General features: G+C 40.4%; 2 protein-coding genes across 2 annotated transcripts; one reads left to right on the plus strand and one right to left on the minus strand.

The window, feature by feature from the left end:
• Positions 1-193: 193 nt before the first annotated feature.
• LOC141766001 (neuroepithelial cell-transforming gene 1 protein-like) lies at positions 194-9687 on the plus strand. The gene is made up of 12 exons (XM_074632402.1): positions 194-590; positions 2831-2897; positions 3091-3150; positions 3960-4067; positions 4413-4580; positions 4679-4741; positions 4844-4940; positions 5314-5390; positions 5472-5729; positions 5888-6058; positions 6154-6340; positions 8428-9687. Exons 1-12 carry the CDS (start codon positions 445-447, stop codon positions 8757-8759), a joined length of 1734 nt encoding a protein of 577 aa, XP_074488503.1. The 5' UTR covers positions 194-444; the 3' UTR covers positions 8760-9687.
• A 7121-nt stretch (positions 9688-16808) lies between these two features.
• asb13b (ankyrin repeat and SOCS box containing 13b) lies at positions 16809-22614 on the minus strand. The gene is made up of 6 exons (XM_074632408.1): positions 22428-22614; positions 20713-20912; positions 20487-20637; positions 19399-19533; positions 18043-18234; positions 16809-17952 (listed from the first exon to the last, which is right to left on the minus strand). Exons 1-6 carry the CDS (start codon positions 22468-22470, stop codon positions 17765-17767), a joined length of 909 nt encoding a protein of 302 aa, XP_074488509.1. The 5' UTR covers positions 22471-22614; the 3' UTR covers positions 16809-17764.
• Between the last annotated feature and the right edge of the window lie 39 nt (positions 22615-22653).

The following is a 22653-nucleotide window of genomic DNA, read 5'->3' on the forward strand; positions in this document are numbered from 1 at the left end:
GTATTATTAGTAGTAGTAGTACTATTATTATTATTATTATTATTATTATTATTATTATCATTATTATTATTATTATTATTATTATTATTATTATTATTATTATTATTATTATTATAACATATTTTACAGTTGCCTAGTTTCCCATTATCCCTCGCTGGTAAGAAACATGATGATGCTACATTCAAGGTCCTCTTCCATTAGTCTCGCTGGCCCCTCCCACCTCACGGTATCCTAGCAGCGGAGCTCTGAGCCCTCTCCTGATTGGTCCATTTCCAAGAATCCGCCATATTCAAACTTCCGCCGTGGTGTGTGGTGTGTTCTGTTGTCATCGATCTTCTGCTCTCTTTCTTTGTACACATCGGGACAGTTTTTATACGTCTGGACTCTGTCTTTTTGTCGCTACGTCTCGGTAAAACTGATCTCAAAACTAAGCCTCCTGAAAATATGGAAGAGAATGAAGAAGTTGGAGGAATGACGGTGGTAAAGAAGAAGCCCAAACTCCGCAGGATGTCATCGAGGACGTCCACCACCTCCACCATCAGCGCTGCGGAGCCGTCTCCTCTCACACTGCGGAGAAACAACTCTAAGAAGTGAGTAGGAGACGTCAGATATATGCCATATCATTATATGTACTTGTTTACATATTTATCTGGAAGCTCTTTTTGTAATGTTTAGCACATTTGGAGCTATCGTTATCGGGTTATCCGACTGTGAAGGGCAGGTCTGTTATTGTAACTGGCAAAGGATGCGTTCAAGTGCACCTCGGAAACTATTGTCTTTATGTTGTCACCACGATTTGCCATGCTTTAACCTGCGTGTGGTGTCACTAATAAATGTACAAGAGAAACTAAATATAAGATATACCAGGGAGAGGGACAAAGGAGGACGGTCTGCAGGACAGATAATAATGCACTATATTCATTTTGAACAGTCTCTTCTGCACTATATTCACTTTTTTAATAGTCCTGTATCACAGATGTTACCCTGCACTATATTCAGTTTTAACAGTTTTCTACATCCTTGTATTTTTATATCTGGTATATATTTTTTGTACTTTGCACTACTAACCTTTTTACTAACATGTTTTGCACTATGGAACTGTGATGCTGGAAACTTGAATTTCCCTCAGGATCAATAAAGTTACTATCTATCTATCTATATATCTATCTACCATAATTAATGATTGCGTTTTTAGCTGATGATAACTACAAGTAAAAAAATAAGAATGAAAATATGATCAATTATAGCTGCAACTTATTATTATTTTTCATTATTGATTAATCGATGGATAAATTGTTTATTATTTATTTGTTTTGCACAATTTAAGACTATACAACATTACAACATAACAACAAAAATAAATGAATAATATACAGTGCAGGAAGAGCCAAACAAACCCACTGGGCTTATCTGAAGCCTCTACCCAGAGACAAGATTAATATAAAGAAATAATATGACTACATAATAGTGATAACAAAACAATTAGGACAAGATATATATTATAACAACAATAACAATACAGTAAATATATCAAAAAGACGTGTGTGTGTGTGTGTGTGTGTGTGTGTGTGTGTGTGTGTGTGTGTGTGTGTGTGTTGCATGGAAGTTTAAAGTAGATTTTGAGTTATGGTTTAGTCTATAAAATGTAAAAAAAAATTGCCTATCACAACTTCTGAAAGCCCCCAAAAGATGTCTTCATATTGCTTGTAAAAAAAAACAAAGATATTAATTTTACAGTGGTGTGAAATTGAAAAAGAAAACTGGCACAATTTAAAAGCTGGAACCAGCAAATGTGGCATTCTTGCATGATAAATTACTTGAATATCAGTCACTTTTCTGTTGATCAATATGTTAAGCACTAGAATCAATGGTAGTCTAAGTTAAATAATAAGTTGCATCATCATACTTTTAAAATCTGCAGAATGAGCAGATATCATCCTATCAGTTCAGGATTGTTTATACTGCTGATACTGGGATACTGTGGAGTTGGTATTGTCATGGTTTCTCTGCCTGTATTGTATGTCATGGTGGACACACTCAATTTCCATTAGAAAAGCATGTCTGCATAGTTAAACCTGTACTGCACCTTTGTTTGTTCTTCCAGACTGCAGATAGGGTTGAGGAAATACTCAATATTTGTGTTGGCTTCAAATATATCGCTGCATTCACAGAGTGTAGTAACGTATGCTTACAAAGTTCAAAAAGTAATATAAGAATATTTTAACTAATATGATTATTAGCTTGTAATTATTACTCTGTGTATATGCTGACCTGCTTTTTGCCCCCTTCAAAATCACATCTCAATGAACTTGGTTTGCAGATAAATGCAACTTTACCAATTATTTTTCATCATTTTCTTTGATCTTTCCCTCTCCACTTATTGTGGCTTGAAGGCATGATTATAAGTAGTAGGTTTGTGTAGCAGCGTGTTCAGCTGACCTTGGCCTTGACAGCACCCTCAGGGTGTCATGCACTAAGAAAAAGACTGTAGCTGCATTGTTTTGTCACCTTAACTGACTTTTTTTCTGCAGCAGCAGAGAGCAGTCCGGCTCCTTGTTTGATTTTAAATATTAACATCCCTAAGTCGTCATCAATGCATTCCCTATGAAAACAATAGTTCTCTTCAGTCGTGTTTGTTTGCTTCGACTTGCTGTTTGCGGGGTGTTTCAGCTGCTATGTCTGCATGTATGATCAGAATCTGTACGTCTTCATCAATAGAAGACAAGAAAACCTCCTCAGCAGAGTAGTAGGCGGTCACTCTGCAATGAAGTAGATATATAAACTCTCTGTCACTGTGCTTACAGTTGCTTATTTGTGTCATTTCCTGTAGACCACCACTGCAGAGAGGCGGCTCCTTCACCTTCCTCACACCTGGGACTCCGTGGGACTTCAGTCTAGTGAGTAAATGATAAAAACATAACACCATCATATTAGATTGCAGTGGTCCCATCCACGCACCTATAATCTGTCGAAGGACATGTCTCACTAATACGTGGTAGTATTTTGGGCTGTGATCCTTTCATGTATCTTATAGATGTTGCTGCAAATGTGTTGTGAAAGTAACCAGTTTGTATTCTTATGTCGCCACAGAAGAGAAAGCGCAAAGAGAAGGAGGACGACACAGTCAGTCTGTCCAGCTTCGACCTCAAGGTGAGAGTCAGGGCAGCTTCCTGTCTGTCCGTTGGGTGCAAGACAGTCCAGCGTAGCACCCTTGAACGTGTCACCACAATAAACTTTAATCCCATGACTCAGGTTTCCCGCCACACACAGCCATGAGTGCTCCTGTGTGTTATGAGCTCAGGATAATCCCACTACCCACTAAGACTGGCACAAGTGTCTGTCTGAGGAAATGATAATGGGGACAGAAAATCCGAGCCACATTGTCCTCCAGCAGGATCGCAATCACATGGCTCTGTGAAAATTGTTTAATACACTTTCTATACAACATCAACGACTTACATTTCCATTTTGATACCATAATATTAAACTTAAATAAAAGTCAGTTATACTATTTGAAAGCGGAATAAAACAATGTAGTTTTCCTGACGCATTTAGAGTGGTTTCTCAGCAGTATAAATGACACCAAGCAAAAGCAGTGCTTTATAATATATCAACTATTATACCATGGTCTTGGTGAATACTTGATTCTGATTGGCTGCAGGGTGTCCATTAATTCCTGATAATGGACACCTCGTCGGATATTATCCTTTACTTATATTGTAAGTAAGTAATAAAGAGAAAAAAGTAGATCTGACAGAAATAGGACATATCTAATTTTTCATCAGCATGTTTTATCATGTGTTACACAAAATGAGTTGGTAACCGTTTTATTCACAATTTGTAATTGAGAGCCTTGTATTAAACAATATTGTATTATTCAAGGTATTGTTACACCACAACAGTCTACACCTCAGTACAATCAAGTTAAACTGAAGACAGTTTATTTCCTTGATTCCCAGGAACCCAGTATCAAGCGTGTCCGACCTCTGGCCAAAGTTTCATCCCTCGTCAACTTGATGTCGCCTTCAAAGAATGGAGCCGTGCGGCGCTTTGGTCAGACCATCCAGGTAAATGTCATACTCTTCTGACACTCACTAGAGCTGGGTATCATTTAAAAAAATGACGATACCAGTACCTTTTTAAAGTGATACCGATACCAACAGAGTGCTTCATTTGATACTTTTTTTTCTACTTCATTTGAGAATGATGGGTATTGAATTAAGTATTTTTTATCAGACACCACAGGCGTGTAGTATATACTACAATACTACTTGGTACTGGGTTATTTCGGTCGATACCTTAAAGGTATCGAGTACCGATACCCAGCCTAACACTCACTTTACAAATTTACTATGTAGAAATTTAAATGAGTCCAATTTGTGTTTGACTTTAAAATCTATGTTTTTCTCTAGTCAATGTCATTACGTGGTGACAGCAAGTCACCAGGGATGTCCCTGAAAGCCGGCAGCAAGGCAGCAGGTCCCACTCCCACTAAACGCAGGAACAGCACGCTGTGGTCGGAGACGCTGGACGTCCATCAGAAGAGCACGTTCTCCACCAAAGAGATCAAGAGACAAGAGGTGCTGCAGTTCAATCTTTTTAAAGTCTACAGCACAGTCATCTTAAAAGTACGGAGAGCAGATTAAAGTAACTTGCTTCTGTTGTGTTTCTTCTTCAGGCAATCCATGAGCTTTACAGGGGAGAGCATGATCTCATAGAAGATCTCCAACTTGCACGAAAGGTTAAAAAAATATTTATTTAAAATTATACAAAGAAATCAAAATATTTATGCTCCCTTTTTGTAAACTTTCTTTTATGCTCACTCTGCTTTTCTCACATTTAGGCATACCATGATCCGATGCTAAAACTCCTCATCATGACAGAGGAGGAACTAGCTCACATATTTGGGGACCTGGATGCATACATCCCCTTACATGAGGGTAAATGACCACTAACCATTCTTGGACTTTAACTCTTTTAAAGTGGGGGTAGGCTGTTTGTTTCTGACGCCATTGGGCAAAAATGCCATAATAACCTTTCAGCATATTGTAATTCAAGTGTTCTGAGAGATAACTAGACCTCTGCACCTCCTCATGGCTCTGTTTTCAGGCTTTAAAAAAAGAAGGCTAAAGTATTAGCAACATTTTCTCTCCATCTCTGAAACACTTTGCTGATATTGTAGCTCGCTACAGAAAACTGCCCACCCTGAGGTACCATATGAATTACAGTATGGTGAAAGGTTATTATGGAATTTTGGCCCAATGGCGCCAGTGTTTTTGACCATGTGTGTGCCTTTTTTTTTTTTATCTGCAGACTTATTGATGAAACTGACGGAGGGAACTGGCCCCGATGGAACAGTAGCTCAGATTGGACAGATCGTTATAGACTGGGTATGTGTTGATGTTTACCTCACACACATATGATCAATTTGATCATGCAAAAAGATCGTAACTGTTACTGTATCTTCTCAGCTACCTGGTCTGAACGCTTACAAAGGCTACTGCAGCAACCAGCTCGCGGCTAAAGCCCTGCTTGACCAGAAAAAGCAGGACAAGCGTGTCCAGGACTTCCTGCAGCGCTGCCTGGAGTCGCCCTTCAGCAGGAAGCTGGACCTCTGGAGCTTCCTGGACATCCCACGATCACGCCTAGTGAAATACCCGCTGCTGCTGCGAGAGATCCTCAGACACACTCCTCCTGATCACTCAGACGTAGCCAGTCTAGAGAGAGCTGTATGTTATCCAAATTACATACCTTTGCAGTCACAGACAGTGTTGTTCCTCATATTTAGCTGTTGATAAATAACATATTATGGTATTATTTCCCTGATTATGTAGTCTTGTGTGTTTTGCCAAATAACCAACAGATCGGTCTTTCTTTAATCAACCAGATCACTATAATCCAGGAGATTCTGTCTGAGATCAACGTGAGAAAAGGAGAGTCTGAGTGTCAGTATTATATAGACAAACTGGAGTATCTGGATGATAAGCAGCGGGACCCTCTCATAGATAACTGTAAGACTCTACTTTGTCACGGCGAGCTGCGGAACAAGAGTGGCTCGGTGAGAATTAGGATCCTTATAATTACTATCCACATACATGTCGTCTATCTTGTATTAAATTGAGTTTCATTCTCTGTCAATGTGTTTCTTCGCAGAGGCTGCATGTGTTCCTCTTCTGTGAGCTGTTGGTCCTGACCCGACCGGTGACCCGCAACGACCGGAGCTGCTTCCAGGTGTATCGACAGCCCATCCCAGTTCGGGACTTGGCTCTGGAGGACCTTCAGGATGGAGAGATCCGCATGGGTGGCTCCTTCAGAGGGGCTTTCACCAATGGAGAGAAAGGTGGGTTGAGTTGTGTTGAGCTCCACCTGCTGGCGGAGTGCGGCTGAGGCACGTTGTGTCACCCATTAATTGACAGGAATTTCTAAGTGTTTGATTATTTAATTGATCGAGCAAAGATGCTTCTTTCAGCTTCTCAGATGTGAAGATTTTCTCTCTTTTAATATCTTTGAAAATGTGATATCTTTTGAGGTTTTGGACTCTTGGCCAGACAAAGCAATTTGAGGTCGTCACATTGGGTCCTGGGGGATTTTTCTGTGGTCTGACCTTTTGGAAACTAAATGACGCATTGACAAATAATTCACAGAAGTGAAAGTCACATGCACATCCCAGGACTTTCATTGAAATGCGAAGTGACAAGCACCACAAGTGTACACAAATGTACAATGTCAAAGGGCTGTTTTTTCTCATTATTAAAGAAGAAGAAGAAGAAGAAGAGGCAAACAAAAGGTTTAAACAATAGGCCAAGGAAGATGGGCTGCGCTCAGTGTGCAACCTCCGGGTCTGAGAAGTGAAGCCAATGCTGAAGTGACTTAAACTTGCATTCTTTCTAATAGCCAGCAGGGGGCGAGTCCTCTGGTTGCAAAAAGAAGTCTGATTGTATAGAAGTCTATGAGAAAATGATCCTACTTCTCACTTGATTTATTACCTCAGTAAACATTGTTAACATGAGTTTATGGTCTCAATCACAAGTTTCAAGTCTTGTTTTATACAGCATGATGTTCATTTAGTAAATTATAGGTCCCCTTTAGAGTCAAATAGACCATAAAGCAGGGTATGCTTTAGGGCGCAGCTACCTTATGATTGACAGGTCGCTACCACGGCATTGTCCGGTCTGAGAGTTGTCCGTGTCTTTGTCTTACAATTTTAACCCTTTCACAGTGTGTTTTCAGTTCATGAAAGTTAATTTTTGGTCACCTAAAAATGTCATTCATTTAGAGATGTGTACCTGGCCACCTGGTGAATGTAAGTCACATTCACTCTCTTTTGGCACTTTTGTGGTCTACACCAACTCATGAAGGATATATGGCTCTTTAGCAGCTAAAAGTTCCACTATATTTCTCCAGCTAGTTGTAAACTTTGTCTGTCATTTGGTGCTACTGTAGATGTGGGTTCATCAGAGCTTTTTTTGTTTGGAAAAAAACACTGCTTCAACTGCAGACTGAGATGGTAAAACTCTATTGGTTCATCACTACAAGAAACCCCTTTCGCATTATACATAGTCATTTGATCCATACTTAAGATAAGCCGTTTTAATTTGCTGTGCTGTAAAGTGGTCTTTAACAATGGGATGGAGAAGTTAGAGTAATTACTACATGGAAAGAATATGTACAGTATTTTGGATGGAGGAGGGGAGTTAGAGTAGTGCCAGTGTTCTCTAGCTGCAAGATCAGTTTGTCATCCTAATGGCATGAGGAAAGAAAGGATTTTTTTTAAGGAAGTGACATAACACTAGATTTTTGTAACCTATACTTAGGGCGCTTTCACAAGCCAACATTTAGTCCGTTGTTAACTCAGTAATCGTACTCTGGTGTGGACTGCTTCCAAGCAAACCAAAGCGCAGGCTGCCTGTGCAGGCATTTGTTGAGATGGACACAAGTAAACAACAGGTTAACATGAGTGGGAGAGGACTGACCTGGACTTCTGCAGAAGTTCGGTGTTTGCTTGACATCTGGACCGAAGACAACATACAGAATATGATAAATAAAGTCCACAAAAATAGTGACGTTTAAAAAATAATTCCAGATAAATTGGAGGAGAAGGGATTTGTGCGCATAGTAGATCAGTGCCAGGTCAAAATTCAACTACAATATTTCAAAGTCTGTGATTCCCTGCATAGAATTGGCTGCTCTTGACACAGAAAACATAAATTCACTCTTTCATACAAGTCCAGCAACAACTTTTTTTATTTTTTTATTTGGTCCACTTTAATTTGTGCATAGTGAAACTGAACCAGACTAAATTGAAAAATAACCAAAAGTATAATTTTCACTCTGATTCGGGCTGGCCAAACAGACTTTGGCTTGTGAAAGCACCCTTAGAAGATCCCAGAAGATGACTGTATTTCTTTTCTTCCTGTGTCCCTCTAGCAAAGAACGTATTTCGTGTGAGCTCTCTGGATCCTTCCCATGGCCAGTCCCACACCCTGCATGTCAACGACGTCTACCACAAGCAGCAGTGGCTCAACTGTCTACGCACTGCAATGACCCAACAACAGGGGGCGCCACCCAGAGTTCAGCAGGGAGAAGCTGTGAGAGCCAAGCGCCGCTCCTCCACCATCTCAGTCGCCGTCTCTGATGAGGAGACAGACGAGAACTGTCCGCCTGTCTCTGGTCCTAAACTCAGGCCTCAGAAGCTGTCTAAAACCAGACTGGACCGGAAGTTACAAGGCTCACTAAAGAGGAAGGAGACTGGAGTGTAGACATTTAACCCGGCACAAGGGTTCCTCTTGGACAGACACATGTTTCGTCACATGTCTGTCGGTGAATTTTCACACAACCGCTGTTTTCATGCTTTTTCTTTGTCCTTGTAGCTGCACTGAAAAGGTCTTCCCTATCATTTCCGTCCAAATGTATTGTCACATTTTAGTCTTTAAAAAGTGTAATTAGTTTACAAAAAAAAGTTATATGTGTCAGTGTGACTGAGATGTATGTTTACACCAGCTAAATGTGTGTGGAATTAGGGTTTTATGTGTTTACCTACAAACAACTTTATACCACTTGTAGCCCTTTTAAAATTTGTGTCATTCTAGTGTCGACACTTTTAAACTTCCTCTGTTTCTCAAAATGTAAATGCATGTATATCATAAGTAGCATGTGTGCAGTGTTATCTGTGCCAAGATAAGGGATCAGGAAACTGAGAAACTGTGATGGCCTCAGTGGTATGTGCAGGAAGAAGAGTCTAAAAATGTTTGAGATAATGAGCAGAACATGAGTAAGAACACTATAACCATGAATATGCTAAAAAAAAAATTGGAGAAAAAAAGGTGAATGAATCTAGATGTATTCAGTGAAAACTTGTTAAATGGAAAAAAGATAAAACATTTAGTTTGTACTTAAAGAGTCCTGAGTATGATTGACGAAGTATGATTGATTGTTCCAACATCCTCTCGGTAGTACTTTGACCCCTCAGTCACTTCCTGTTACTGTTGACAGAGCTGTTCAACAGTGTGTTGCAACATTTGTCAGGCAAACAGAAGCTGAGGAAAACTCTGAAGTGTGCTTCTTTCCACTTAGTGTTGTGAAATCCTGCATATCCTTTTTGTAGTTAATTTTTCACTTCAGAATGATACAGTTGTACAGGCTATTTGATATAATGTCTTGAAACATTAAATACTCATTGAAAGAAAATCACGTTTACTTATTTTCAGTTCAGAAACATGTTTGACTCATTTTCTACCTTCTCACTTTAGTTCTTATTCTCAAATGCTGATGACTGCTTTGTGAGACTTGTTGATATACTCTCTATACTCAGCTTGTTTTTGGCCTCAAAGACTTTGAATACTGAAGAAGGGACTATTTGCTGAATAATTTCCTGTAAAGTCGATGATTATCAACGTTTGGTGTGTCAAGTGACACGCTAGCACTCCAGATAAGAAAAGGAGATGTACTTTATCACAATTGTTTATGCAGAAGAAAAAAAACAGCATTGATGTGTGTATGCAGATATCAAAATGACTGCGGTTTCATTAGGAAATAAAAACAGTTAAGGGACCAAAACTGAAAGAACACAAAAAAGGAACTAACTTTTGAATTATTTCTGTCCTGGAACGAGACAGACTTCAATCCTCCTTCTGTGTGAACAGCTCTTAGATTTAGATTCTATTTGTTTACACATATAAAAGGTACAAGTTGATATTACATTAACAACAACAAATGTCCATGGAGAGGTGCAAAACCCCTCAGAGGGGCTTGATCAGGGCACTCTCCAGTGCATGGCTTAATTAATCTTAGAGGAAAACAAATGGATAGTTTGACTCATCTGGTTCACCAGTAATGTGCAACTGGGGTGCAGGTGTTTGGGACAAGATCAGGGTCATAAATTTAAACCAACATTTCCACAGCAACATGTGCCTTGTTGTGAAAGTTTTTTCTTCTAGATGCCTGCTGGTCCTGCCACAACCACAGCTGTACACCACATCCCTTACCCATGTGGCTGTAGTAGCCTCTCTGGCACAGTGTCAGCTGCTGAACCTGCAGTATACCGTATATAGCTCATGCTAAGACCACGAACACTAACTTGCTTGCGTGCTGATACCATCTTCCTCAAAATGTATTTTTCTGCAGAAGTAAGACACCGTGCAGTTTTACTGCTGCCAATTCAGTCTTTCTTTTAGAGTTTAAAGGGGAACTACGCCCGCTTTCAAAATTCATACATGTTATTCCTATGGTCTAAGACAGTCCAAAAAAATATTAGTAAACTTGAACAACTCTCTCCCAAATCCGAAAACTAGAGTGCTAAAACTCAAATTTGTGATGTCATACAGTATAAAGTCTGGAGCTGCTCCACAGACAATGAATAGGGAGAGATGTTGTAGATGACACCTAGAGCATCCAGGATAACATTCTGAGTATAGGGTAACATTTCTGTTTCACAACTGACAACACTACAATAGAATAAAGCTCATTTGGGTATAAAAAAAAAAGGAAATATATAATAACATTCTGTGGGTCCACAACATCAGCCTCCCATTCACTGTCTATGGAGCAGCTCCAGACTTTATACCATATGACATCACAAGTTTGAGACCTACTTCTCTGGTTTCTGGCTTTGAGAGAGAGAGTAGCTCATGTTCACAAATATAGATTTAAAGGGACGGTTTGTAACTTCTTACACGTATAAATCACCCGGTCAGTGTCCCATGCGAGCGCGCATATGCGCGCTGTTCAGACAAGACTCCAACACAAACTACACGGAAGCACCAAAACCGCAAAGTTATATTTAGTGAAGCCCGTCTTTCAAAACAGTGTTGCCCGCGGTCGGAGGACGCGGGGGAGACCGTAGCTTTGGTCTCCAGGACCGGAGTCTCTGCTGTACTCTGCTCCGCTGCCTGCCTTCACTCAGCTCGCTCCACCTCATGTGCATGCGCGCACACTACACACTGCAGAATTCGTAGCTCTGAGAATATATATAGAGAGATATTGTGGTTTGAGCTGACGTGTGTCGCCTCATCGTCTGCTCGTTCATGTCTATTTAGAGCGAGCAAGCGCGAGCCCGACGCTGACTTTCGTTGTCTTAACGGCCACAGGTGTCGCTGTTAACAAGCATTTCTGATTCTTACAAACAGTCCCTTTAACTTTCCGAGGCCATGGAAATAACATTTTGGAATTCTTAATTTAGGTGGTGTTCCCCTTTAAAAGGCAACAGTTCGTGTAAAACCACCTGATTCACCATTAACCCTGATTATTCCTTTTGGTAGCTCAATGTGGTTGCCCAATGAAAATATATCCTGCTATCCCTGATGCCCTACTCCTACAAACACAACACCTGCTTTCCTGCAGGTGATCAGTGGAGACAACTGGCAGCTGTGGTTCAGGTAGGATCAAATGAGTAAACAAGCTCAGGGAGGTGAAAGGGTTTTAGGATTTTCAACTTCTTCAGAGATTGTCTGTCTTTCATTTTACACCAATTACCCCTCAAATTTAAACCATCTTTATCAGCTACGAATTTAACCTAACAGTTGACCTCTCAGACCCAATTTAGCTAACAATTTTTGGGGCTTCTTTCCATCATTTTTTACCACACTCCTCTATAAACATCTCTGTTTCTAGGCTTTCTATCTGGATCATCTTAACTTAGTTAGTTTGCACAAATCCTGCCATAGTTGCTGTTGGAAATATCATATAATATCATTCCTTATTAATTATAATTAATAATTTAAACACTATAAATACAAAGCAATGCCGTTATATGACTTCATCCATCCTCAGAGTTAAAAGCCTGAAGTCATTGTGTTAGTAGGAACTAGTGTTACAGGTTTTTGTAGTTAGTCCGGTCAAACAGGAAGTAGCACCAAGCTAAGCCTGTTAGCAGCAGGCTAGCTAGGAGCTACACTGCTAGCTAGATGTAGCTTACGCTCAACATAATAAGTATCAGACAGCAGCTTATTAGGACATGAATTATAACGTACACATTGTGAACTACTTTTTAAATACATAACAAAACAAATCCTTTTTTTTATTTAGGCCTGTTTATTGAGCTATAGCTAGCTACTGGTGTTAGCAGCTAACAGTTAGCTTGTTGTCGCCTAGCAGCCCTGAAGATCACGTTGCTGGGCAACGGACTGCAGTCACACATCACACACACCCTGAGGCTGCAGGGAAATCATATAAACTATGTTTTACTGCTTAGTGTTACATAAGTAACCTAGGCAACTAGTAGTAGTAATAATCATTTATATAACACTTGTCAAACTAAAGCACAAAGTTCTTTCCAGATAAAAAGATTTACAGAATAAAAATGAAAAAAATCAAAATCCCATGTAAACCCCACGTATGATAAAATGAGGAACATGAGAATGGACTGAATTAGGAAAGAAAGCTTTTAGGTTTTCGGCACCTACTGCTTGGAATAATGTACAATCTGATCTTCAATTTAGTTACCTTGAATGAGTTTAAGGCTCTGGTGAAATCACTGCAGTCCAGGTTGTCTGTGTGCAAGTGTTTTGTATGAGTGAGTTTTATAATGTTGTTAATCTATGTGTGGTCTGTTACTTTCACTATAACTGTCTTGCTGCTATCTTGGCCAGGTCTTCCTTGTAAAAGTGATCTGTGATCTCAATGGGACTAACATGGTTAAATAAAGGAAAATAAATAAATATCAAGCAGCACTGAGCCCATACATAGAATGGAGATGCAAGTGCAAAATACGAGAAATAACTTAATAAAATGACATGACACCATGGGTTTGTTTTCCTCCTGCCCTCCCCGATTTTTTGAGTCACCAGCCACCACTGATACACATACATAAAAAAACATGCTTACTAACATATTGGATCAGATGTTATCTTTCAAATGGCTGTTTCTGTTCATTTAATTAACCATCAATATGAAACATTTTAACTGAACAACCCTAAACAACTCAAACACTGGCATCAGATGGACCCTCTTTTCCAATTTAGAGGACTTAGACTATGCTGACGACCTTGCTCTCCTATCACATCTACCAAGTCACATGCAAGACAGAACATCTAGACTACAGAAGAATGCAAGCATGCTGGGATTTAAGATTAACATCAAGAAAAAATAAGTCATGCCCCTCAAAATGGAAGAACCACCTGTCATAGAGCTAAATGGACAATAACTGACGTCATCTTTCACATACAGTACTTCAGAAGCCGGGTAACATCAGATGGTGGAGCTGACCAAGACATTATGGCCAGATTAGGAAAAGCAAGGACAGCATTTCTAAGACTTGGAAACATCTGGAAGTCGACACACATAACTAGAAACACCAAGATAAAGTTATACAACAGCTGTGTACTATCTGTCCTTTTATATGGTAATGAGTGCTGGAGAATGACTGAGAGAGACATAGGGAAGCTTTCCAGCTTTCACAATACCCGCCTCAGAAAGATCATGAGGATATTCTGGCCTAGGAAGATTACAAACCATGAACTACACAAAACGACAGGGTGCTTGGACATGGAAACAATATTGATAAGGAGAAGATGGAGATGACTAGGACATTTATTAAGGAAACCATCTGATGACATGACAAAAGTGGCATTGTGTTGGACACCAGAGGGAAAACGCAAAAGAGGGAGGCCCAAAACAACATGGAAGGAGAGATGAAGACGAGAGGATCCAGCTGGAACAACATTGAGAAGAAAGCAAACAACAGAGATGAGTGGAGATCTTTAGTCTTTGCCCTATGTGCCACCAGGCATAACAAGGACTAAGTAAGTAATGAAACATTTTACACCTGGTACCTGTCAGGCTTTGTAGCAGCAGTACAAGTTCAGACATGTTTTTTATGAAAGTCAGACTGAATGAATGCAGTTATTATCTGTGCCTGGGTGCAGCTCATTTTCATTGGATTGCATCTAATCTTCAGTAGATCCCTCTCTAACTCGCTACCCTGATATCTGCACAGCGTGTCAGTCATGAGATGACCTTGATAAGAACATAAATTCTTATCTGCACTCGCCGAAATTGAGCCAATAGCAAAGCACCACCACAGCTCCAGTTACACAATGTATGTGTCATACCACATAGCTCAAGACTGTGTCCCAGCCTCTTCAGTAAGTCTTGATCTACATAGGGAGCGGCACAGAGTCCACCATGTTTCTACAGTAGCCCAAAACGGACAAACTAAACACTGGCTCTAGAGAAAGCCTTTTGCGTTTTTACGCTCTAGAGAAAGCCCTTTGCGTTTTTACGTTACCTGTAGGCCACCGTAGTTCTCCGACACGCTTGTGAAAGATTGTAACCAAAGGAGTAGGCTACCCCTCCGCTCACTCCTCAATTCACTCCAAGACTGCGGTAATGTGAGCCGCTGAGTGCAAAACCGTGCTTACGCTGTTCGCCTCGCTCAGAGGCCATCCTTACCATAATAACACTACTTTAGGAGCAACAAAAGTCAGACGGCGGCTGGCAGTGCCATAGTTTTACACTCTGCGTCTCACGTTACCGCAGTCTTAGAAAGGGAGGAGTGAGCGGAGGGGTACTCAGTTGGTTGCAATCTGCAACAACACTACTAGATGCCACCAAATCCTACACACTGTCCCTTTAACATTTTTTTCTTATCATTTCAAATGTGTATAATACAGTATTTGGATGCATTATTCCCCTAATGTTCTGGGGCAGTTTGCATTTCCATGCATTATGAAAACTTTAGCAAGCTCTTGAAACTTGCTTGACACAGTGAAAGTCTGCAATAAGTTTTGCATTTTCAATAAGTAATGCATTTTTTTTATAATATGCATATTAGTTTGAAAAGTCTGTACTGAATTACTTCATGACAATAATGTAGTTTTGACAAATGCAGCCCTTTTGAAGCAATATTTTCCTGAAAGAAACATTACAAACAAAACAACAACAACCAATTTTGATACTTGTAGTTCAGTTACAGACACAACACTGAATAATTATTTTTACAATAGTCCTGTAGTGGTCTATTTATTTAATTTTTTACACAAATTTAATAGAGGTAGAACCATCTGTATTATTTACAAATTTACATTAAAAATAAATAGTTACATAATATTTACAGTGATATAATCCTAGTAATCAAACTACTTCATGTCCCCTGTGGGTTCAATTCAGCATTACAGGATTTATGATGAAGTCACACATGCTTGGTTCATGTTTATATATTTCATGCTCCATTAAGCAATACTTTTGATATTAACACAGATTCAAATTACTCCAAGTAAGGTGAAATTGTTGTGACGCCAAAGTTTCTGGGAATGTATTGTTACGCCCACACAGGTGTGGCTGATCTGGCGTCTGCTCAGGGTGAACGTGGGCTGAGCTATGCTGGAAGTTATGTGAGGACATCAGATTCCATTGAGTAATAAAGAAAATAACAAGGTGTAATGTGTTGCAAAGGGCTGACAAAAGAGTCTGTGTTTGATGGACAGTCTGTACATGCTCACACAGTTATCACTTGTGTGGTTTTATAACTAGTTGTTATAGTCGTTTGGCCATCATCCAGACTGTATGGTTGAGTCTCATCTCTCTTAACCACCAGAAGCAGACATTTTTCTTGCAAACAAATTATTTAAATGAAAGTAAATACTGGACTTGAAGGATAACTTCAGTATTTTTCAACCTGGACCCTATTTTCCCATGTTTCTGTGTCTGAATGCTAATAGGGAAACTGGTCAGTAGTGAGGGAGAACGCTGCAGCCGCCAGCCGCTAAACAAGCTGTAATGTAATCATTTGGGGCAACCTGGCACTGTCAGTTTACGCCCACTAAAAGTGCTTGTTTTTGCCACTGACAGGCTCAGATTGTTTTTATAAGTGTCTGACAACATTAAGGGAAAAGGACCCTACAGAGAAATTAAACATTTTCCTTGCCTTTCGCTCTCCAGTTGTTATTGTGTTATTTCACTTGTTGCTGGAAGACAACGGTGGAAACGTGAGTGAGAGTTGGAGAGAGGAGTGCAACAAGCACTTTTAGTAGACACAAACTGACGGCACCAGGTTTCCCCAAATGATTACATAACAGCCTGTTTAGCAGCTGCAGCGTTCTCCCTCATTACTGGACCAGTTTCAAAAAGTGTTGTTCCCATTAGTCACTTACTCTGAATTCACACCAAAGCAGCAGCCTGCAGCGAGCTGCCATGCAATGTCTTCAATAAAATGCGGCAGCCGCTCACGAGTTCAGCAAGCTGTGGCCGTTTGATTCTATGGCGAAGTAGAAAAGTTGGGAAAAGATTAACTTTTAGCGGTGAAGTGCGGCCAGAGAGTACCCGCAGACAAACAGTAAAGAGATCCTGTGACTCCTGTGACATGTTGACCTATGTTACAAAGAATTTCTTCCCACCTGAACACATGAATACGCCCCCCGGCCACAGAAACATTTTATTATTACAGCATGCCGCACTTCGCCGCTGCCAGGTGTGATTTTAGCATTAGACACAAAAACATGGGAAAATAGGGTTCAGGTTGAAAAATATTGAAGTTATCCTTTAACATTAATTTGGTGGCCTCTAACAAGACTCCAGTGGGATGCTCCTGTTGCTCTGTGTTTGCTGGATGTATAAGCAGGCAGTAGTTTGCTGTTGTTTGATGGCCAGAACATCCTGATAAGCTGAGCGTACATATATCAACACTGTCTAATATGTTTGGGTAAACAGTCTGATTTTTTAAGTTATGAAATCTCTCTGCACCTTACTTGTTTTTCAGTGTTAAAGGGGACACATCATGCTCGTTTCCAGGTTCATACTTGTATTTTGGGTTTCTACTAGAACATGATTACATGCTTTAATGTTCAAAGAACACATTATTTTTCTCATACTATCTGTCTGAATGTATCTGTATTCACCCTGTCAGAAACGCTCTGTTTTAGCGCCTGTCTCTTAAAGACCCCCTCCTGAAAAAGCCCAGTCTGCTCTGATTGGTTTGCGAGAAAAATATGGTGCACCTTTGCAAAGGTAGTTCTCAAGCTGTGGGTGATATATTATAATGAGCCTGCATGTGACATAGGAAGGGGAGCCAAATCTGAATGGCTGGTTGAACCACATGTTTTCTGATGTAGGGCAGCCCACAAAAACTGACTTGGTTATCTTATTTCACAGTTTGTGGGTTAGTAGGCACTCCAGATACCCAAATGTATGAGCACAAGCACTGAAAAAGTGAGCTTTTTATGATACGTCCCCTTTAAGACATTTCATCTGTGCTGCACTTCTGCCAAAACATTCTGTCATATGACCTTCGGGAGAGAGATCCACAGAGTCAGCAGACATAACTGGTCTAGATTTAACCCTCAGAGCTGTAGCTTAAGTCTCTCATAGGTGATTCAATTTCAATAACTGGAGGTGGCATGTAAGAAAGAAAACTTATGATGCGAGCGGGCAAGTCCAGCTTGGAAACAACTTCACGTGCTCTTACGCCGAGAACCCCTCTGACAGCCACTCTGCTGATCTGCTGTAGACTGAGAGGGGTATCTAGGGAAGAGAAAACATCAGAGATGAAATTTTTCTGTGCTCGTAGATGATCTATACACTGTTAGTGACACTTTAAATAAACAAACTTACTCTCATAGAACTCAAGGCAGAGATAAGAGGGAGATCCCACACTGGTGTAGTTGATGGGTTTTTTGTTCAGGTTATCTCTGGCGTACACGTTACCCCCAAACTCCACAAGTAGATCAATGAAGTCAACTCTCTTGGTTTTGGCTGCATGATGGAGGGCCGTCTCATGTAGCTTGGCAGCATTCACATTTGCCCCTTTGGGAAAGAAAGACAAAACTGTACGATAGCATTGTTGTGTTTATACCACAGAAATAGAATAGGAGTAGAATGGACATTTCCATTCAAATCAACATAGTAGGATGGTCAGAGTGGTGACCATTTTTATGTGTACCGTTGCCATAGCCACCATTGTAGTGGGCTGATGGTGCCTTCAAATGGGGTCGTGTTTACCGTGTTCACGAGAAGAGTCCATATGAACGCCCCCCTCTTGTGGTATTCACAACCTCATAAGTGGAAAGTTTCAGAAAGCTCAGAGTTCACGAGTTGTAACGTGTTTGTTGACGTTGTCAGAAATGGCGGAGGCCTTGGAAGTAAATTTTTCAGTACATAAGTGAATATATTGTAGTTTGTCGTATATTGTTTTTCTTCGTAATTTTATAATATGTCTGAGGAAAATGTTGATATTGAACAGCCTCATCCTTTTCCTCCGTCATTATGCCTTTGCATTTATTGCATTATGTTACCCGCTGGCTAGCTTGCTAAATTGTGGCTTCTAGATGCCAACGTTAATTATGCTGTTGCCTAGCAGCGGTGTTCTCACGAGTTTCATTTTAATGCACCAAAACTTCTGTATAAACTAAAACTACTTCTGGCAAGTCACGGACTCACTGAGGTGAGGTTTTGCACCGAGAGCCAGAGTAAATGAGTACAATTTAACAATATTATGCTTCATCCACACACTCTTGTCACAGCGGAGGAAAGCACATTACTATTGCCAGATGAGACAGAAAATGTGCCGAACAGCGGGCTGGTGGCTAGTGGCAGCACTGGGTCAAACAGTTCCGCCGCCTCACTCCTCACCGCTCCGGAGAAGTACGAGCTACTCAGCTAACTAGCCAGCCATCCATCTCCAGAGCTGCGTCATGGATGTATGAAGAGAACGAGCTGCGTCCGCTCTCTTCCCTGCCAGCTGCAACAACAATTTACACCATAACTAACAACAATCGCCATTTTTTTGTACTAGTCAAATGACCACAGCCTTGCAGCCTTGAAATAATTTCTATATGCATATACAGATGGTCACAACCAAAATATCACATTAAAATGACAAATTATCCATATCCAGGTTTTTTGACCGTTAAATATTGTGACTCTTAATTTTACCCAGCTCTGGCGTGCAGAGGACAAATGTGATCTCACCTGAATTGAGGAGAACTTTGGCGCAGTAGTAATGTTGCATTGCACAGGCTACATGAAGTGGTGTCCCATAGTGACAGTCGTGGGCCTCCATGAAAGCTCCTTGATCAATCATGAGCTGAACACAATCTGGATTCCCTATTGTGGTGAGAGACAGGAAAAATATCTGTTTAGAACAAAATTAAATGTATGCAGCAGAGTGACTTTACCAAGCACAGCTGGGAAACAAATCCCAGGAAGTGGCAGTTAACACAGATACAGTACTCCACCCAAAATTCTGTCTTTTAACTATCCAACACTCATTTCCTGATGGCTTTAAAGGTGGATGTATTTTGTAGTAAAGAATCGGTTGTTCAGCATAAATAGATTTTGGCTGGAGTTTCATTCATTCGTTTTCTCATTACTCGTCACTTCAGTTTTCAAGTCAATACTGCAATCATCCGAATGGAGAGTCAATATTTTCCAATGGCGAACTGAACTAAAAAGTGAAATGTATCTATACTGTTTGTCATCTGAGCCTGCTGGCTTTGGAGAGAGCATGGATAAGTTCCATTTTCACTTCAGATTTCCGTCGGAAAAAATAAGGAAATGGCTGTCTGACGACAAGATAAAGCGGTGAAAATTTTCTAAATATATAGTACACTCAAACTGATAATGTTCTGACATTAATTTTTTTCAGGTGAGCCTTTCTTTTAGGTGGTTAAAATATGTTTTTCTGCTGTCCCCGTCCACAGCACTGTATTGCTTTGTTCCGGTGTCGGTACTCCTGTGTTTCTCCAAGCTGGGGGCGTGCCGACTGTCATCTACTGTAGGTAATACACTGACTATGGATAAATACCTCATACAACCCCACTTCAAAACACCCAAACTACCCCTTTAATGAAGTTATGGCCTGCCTTGATGTTTAATTTATTCACATTTTCCAGAAAGATAACTAGTTCTCCCACTTTTCACCAGCTTTGACACAGTACCAACATTGTTTGGAATCAGGTCTGGTGGCAATGCAAGACTGATGAAACAAAGACATCTTGTTAGATACATGACTCAACATACATACATTCCTGTGCGATGTTGTATGTAACAAGACGTACCTCCCATGCAAGCCTCATGAAGCGGTGAGAAGGTAAACAGTTGAGGATTAACTGTTGCTCCGTACTCCAACAGCAGCTTGACAGATTCTAGGCTACCAGCTGCACAGGCATCACAGAGCGGAGTGCTTCCATCGATGTTACGAGCATCCACCTGGAAGACACAGCCATAATAAAGTCAATCATGCACTGACGAAGGAAGCCATCGACATCAATGACACCATCTCACCTGTGCACCAGCAACCAGCAGCAGTCTGACGCACTGGGTCTGTCCCTTTATACACGCCTCATGCAGGGGGGTGATGGAGTTGACTGCCACGATGTTAACTGCTGCACCTCCCTCTATCAGCTTCTGCAGCTGGAGGGCCCTGCCCTGTGCAGCTGCCTCATGCACTGCTGACCGGTCCGTCCAGAACCCAAGACCATGAGCTGCAAATATGTGAAGCAAAACAATACTGAGCCTTTATATTAGATCTGTCAAAGTTAACGCAAATTTGTTTTCCATCCATCCATCCATTTTCTGGATAGAAAATGGCATATTTAGGGTCTTCATTCTGTCATAAAAGTTATTCACCTTCAAGTTGGGAAGCTTTAAATGTTAATGATCACCTACATTAACTGGCACAGAAAGGAACAAAATCACTCATGCACACAGTTATAGCACTTGTGTATTGTATTACATTGTACGGTGTGTGTTATTGGGTCCATTGACCTGCACATTCATTCAGTCGATTATATGAAGATTCACACTTCCGAAGGGGAAAACTAACATGTTGGTAAGAACTGTAGTGTACAGAGCAATGGTGAAATGGAACACTCTGCCTGGGTATATCATTCAAGAAAATAGCAAAAATCTATTCTAATGAATCATATTTACCTCTATACTCTGTGAATAGTATTAACTTGAACCTATAGATCCTGTGTTGTGTGTTGGGCTGTGTCTTGAATATTGTTGTGTTTTGTTGCTGTTGCTTTTGATGTTGTGGTCATTGTTGGTAAAGATTGTAATGTGATTGTGTACTGAGATGTAGCCTATCAGTTCAAAGTGATTTAAAGGTCCCATATTATAAAAAAGTGAGATTTTCATGTTTTTTTATTATAAAGCAGGCTTAAGTCCTTTATAAATACAGTGAAAGTATCGAAACACTCAATCCACAGGGAAATACACACGGCCTGTGTTGAGAAACTCTGCATTTGAAACAAGCTGTCAGGATTTCTGCCCATTTGTGATGTCACAAACATACAATATTTAGACTCTTGACACAATTTTAAACGTAAACATTCTAACTGTGTCCCAGTTTATTCCTGGTTGCAGTGTATGTGAATGACATCAGCTGACAGGAAGTACACATGGACCCAAGCTGTTGCCTAGCAAAGCAATTCTGTTGCAATTCCATCAAAATGCACTAAAACGGAGCGTTTCAGACAGAGGGTGAATACAGGCGTATTCAGGCTGACAGTATGAGGAAAATAAAGTTGTTTTTTTAACATTACAGCATGTAAACATGTTGTAGTAGAAACACAAAATACAAGTATGAACCTGAAAATGAGCATAATATGGGACCTTTAAGTGAACTCCAGGAAGAATAGCTGGGCTTCAGCCACAGCTAATGGAGATCCGAATAAAAGATAAAAAGATAAAGATAAACAAATCTTTAAGTATGTCACGTTTGCTGTTACAGAGCAAAGCTAACTGTACTTCAGTGCCTGCTGGCCTCACTAACGAGCTTACAGCTTGCTATCATGTACTTTAGATAAGAGGGCATGCTAGATAACGTTGACCTATAGCTATATACCGTCTGACAGACACTGATAGCCAGCCACCATGAAGTTAAAGCTAATGAAGGCTACTGCAGCTACAAACTCCACCCGGTCGTTCGCTTAGCTTGACTCTGTTTATAACTGTTGTCCTGGGTTACTGTTGGTCAACTGTAAGCTACTTACCGATTTCTCCATACAAGGACGGTCTGGTCCGAGTGATCTCCATTTCATGTTACCGTTTATATTAACTAATTACATTCAGCCAAACATGATCATCGTTTTTAAGCAGAAGGCTATCATTATTGTAAAATCACAGCCGAGGTGGTGTCAATGAGAGAGCCGCGGTGGTTCAGTCCAAATAAACAAGCGCTTTGCATTCTGGGATATGTAGGCGACTGACCTGGAAGAG

Source organism: Sebastes fasciatus, chromosome 4, assembly GCF_043250625.1.
Source record: "Sebastes fasciatus isolate fSebFas1 chromosome 4, fSebFas1.pri, whole genome shotgun sequence".
Taxonomy (NCBI): domain Eukaryota; kingdom Metazoa; phylum Chordata; class Actinopteri; order Perciformes; family Sebastidae; genus Sebastes; species Sebastes fasciatus.

Bases quoted from the DNA above. Each gene is read 5' to 3' on its own strand.
- asb13b (XM_074632408.1), bottom strand. From the start codon at position 22,470: ATGGAGATCACTCGGACCAGACCGTCCTTGTATGGAGAAATCG. The intron at 20,638-20,712 runs GTGAGATGGTGT...TGTGTCTTCCAG, and splicing joins TGCTGGTTGCTGGTGCACAG to GTGGATGCTCGTAACATCGA. The intron at 19,534-20,486 runs GTACGTCTTGTT...TCACCACAATAG, and splicing joins TCATGAGGCTTGCATGGGAG to GGAATCCAGATTGTGTTCAG.
- LOC141766001 (XM_074632402.1), top strand. From the start codon at position 445: ATGGAAGAGAATGAAGAAGTTGGAGGAATGACGGTGGTAAAGAAGAAG. The intron at 4,941-5,313 runs GTAAATGACCAC...TTTTATCTGCAG, and splicing joins ATACATCCCCTTACATGAGG to ACTTATTGATGAAACTGACG. The intron at 6,059-6,153 runs GTGAGAATTAGG...GTTTCTTCGCAG, and splicing joins TGCGGAACAAGAGTGGCTCG to AGGCTGCATGTGTTCCTCTT.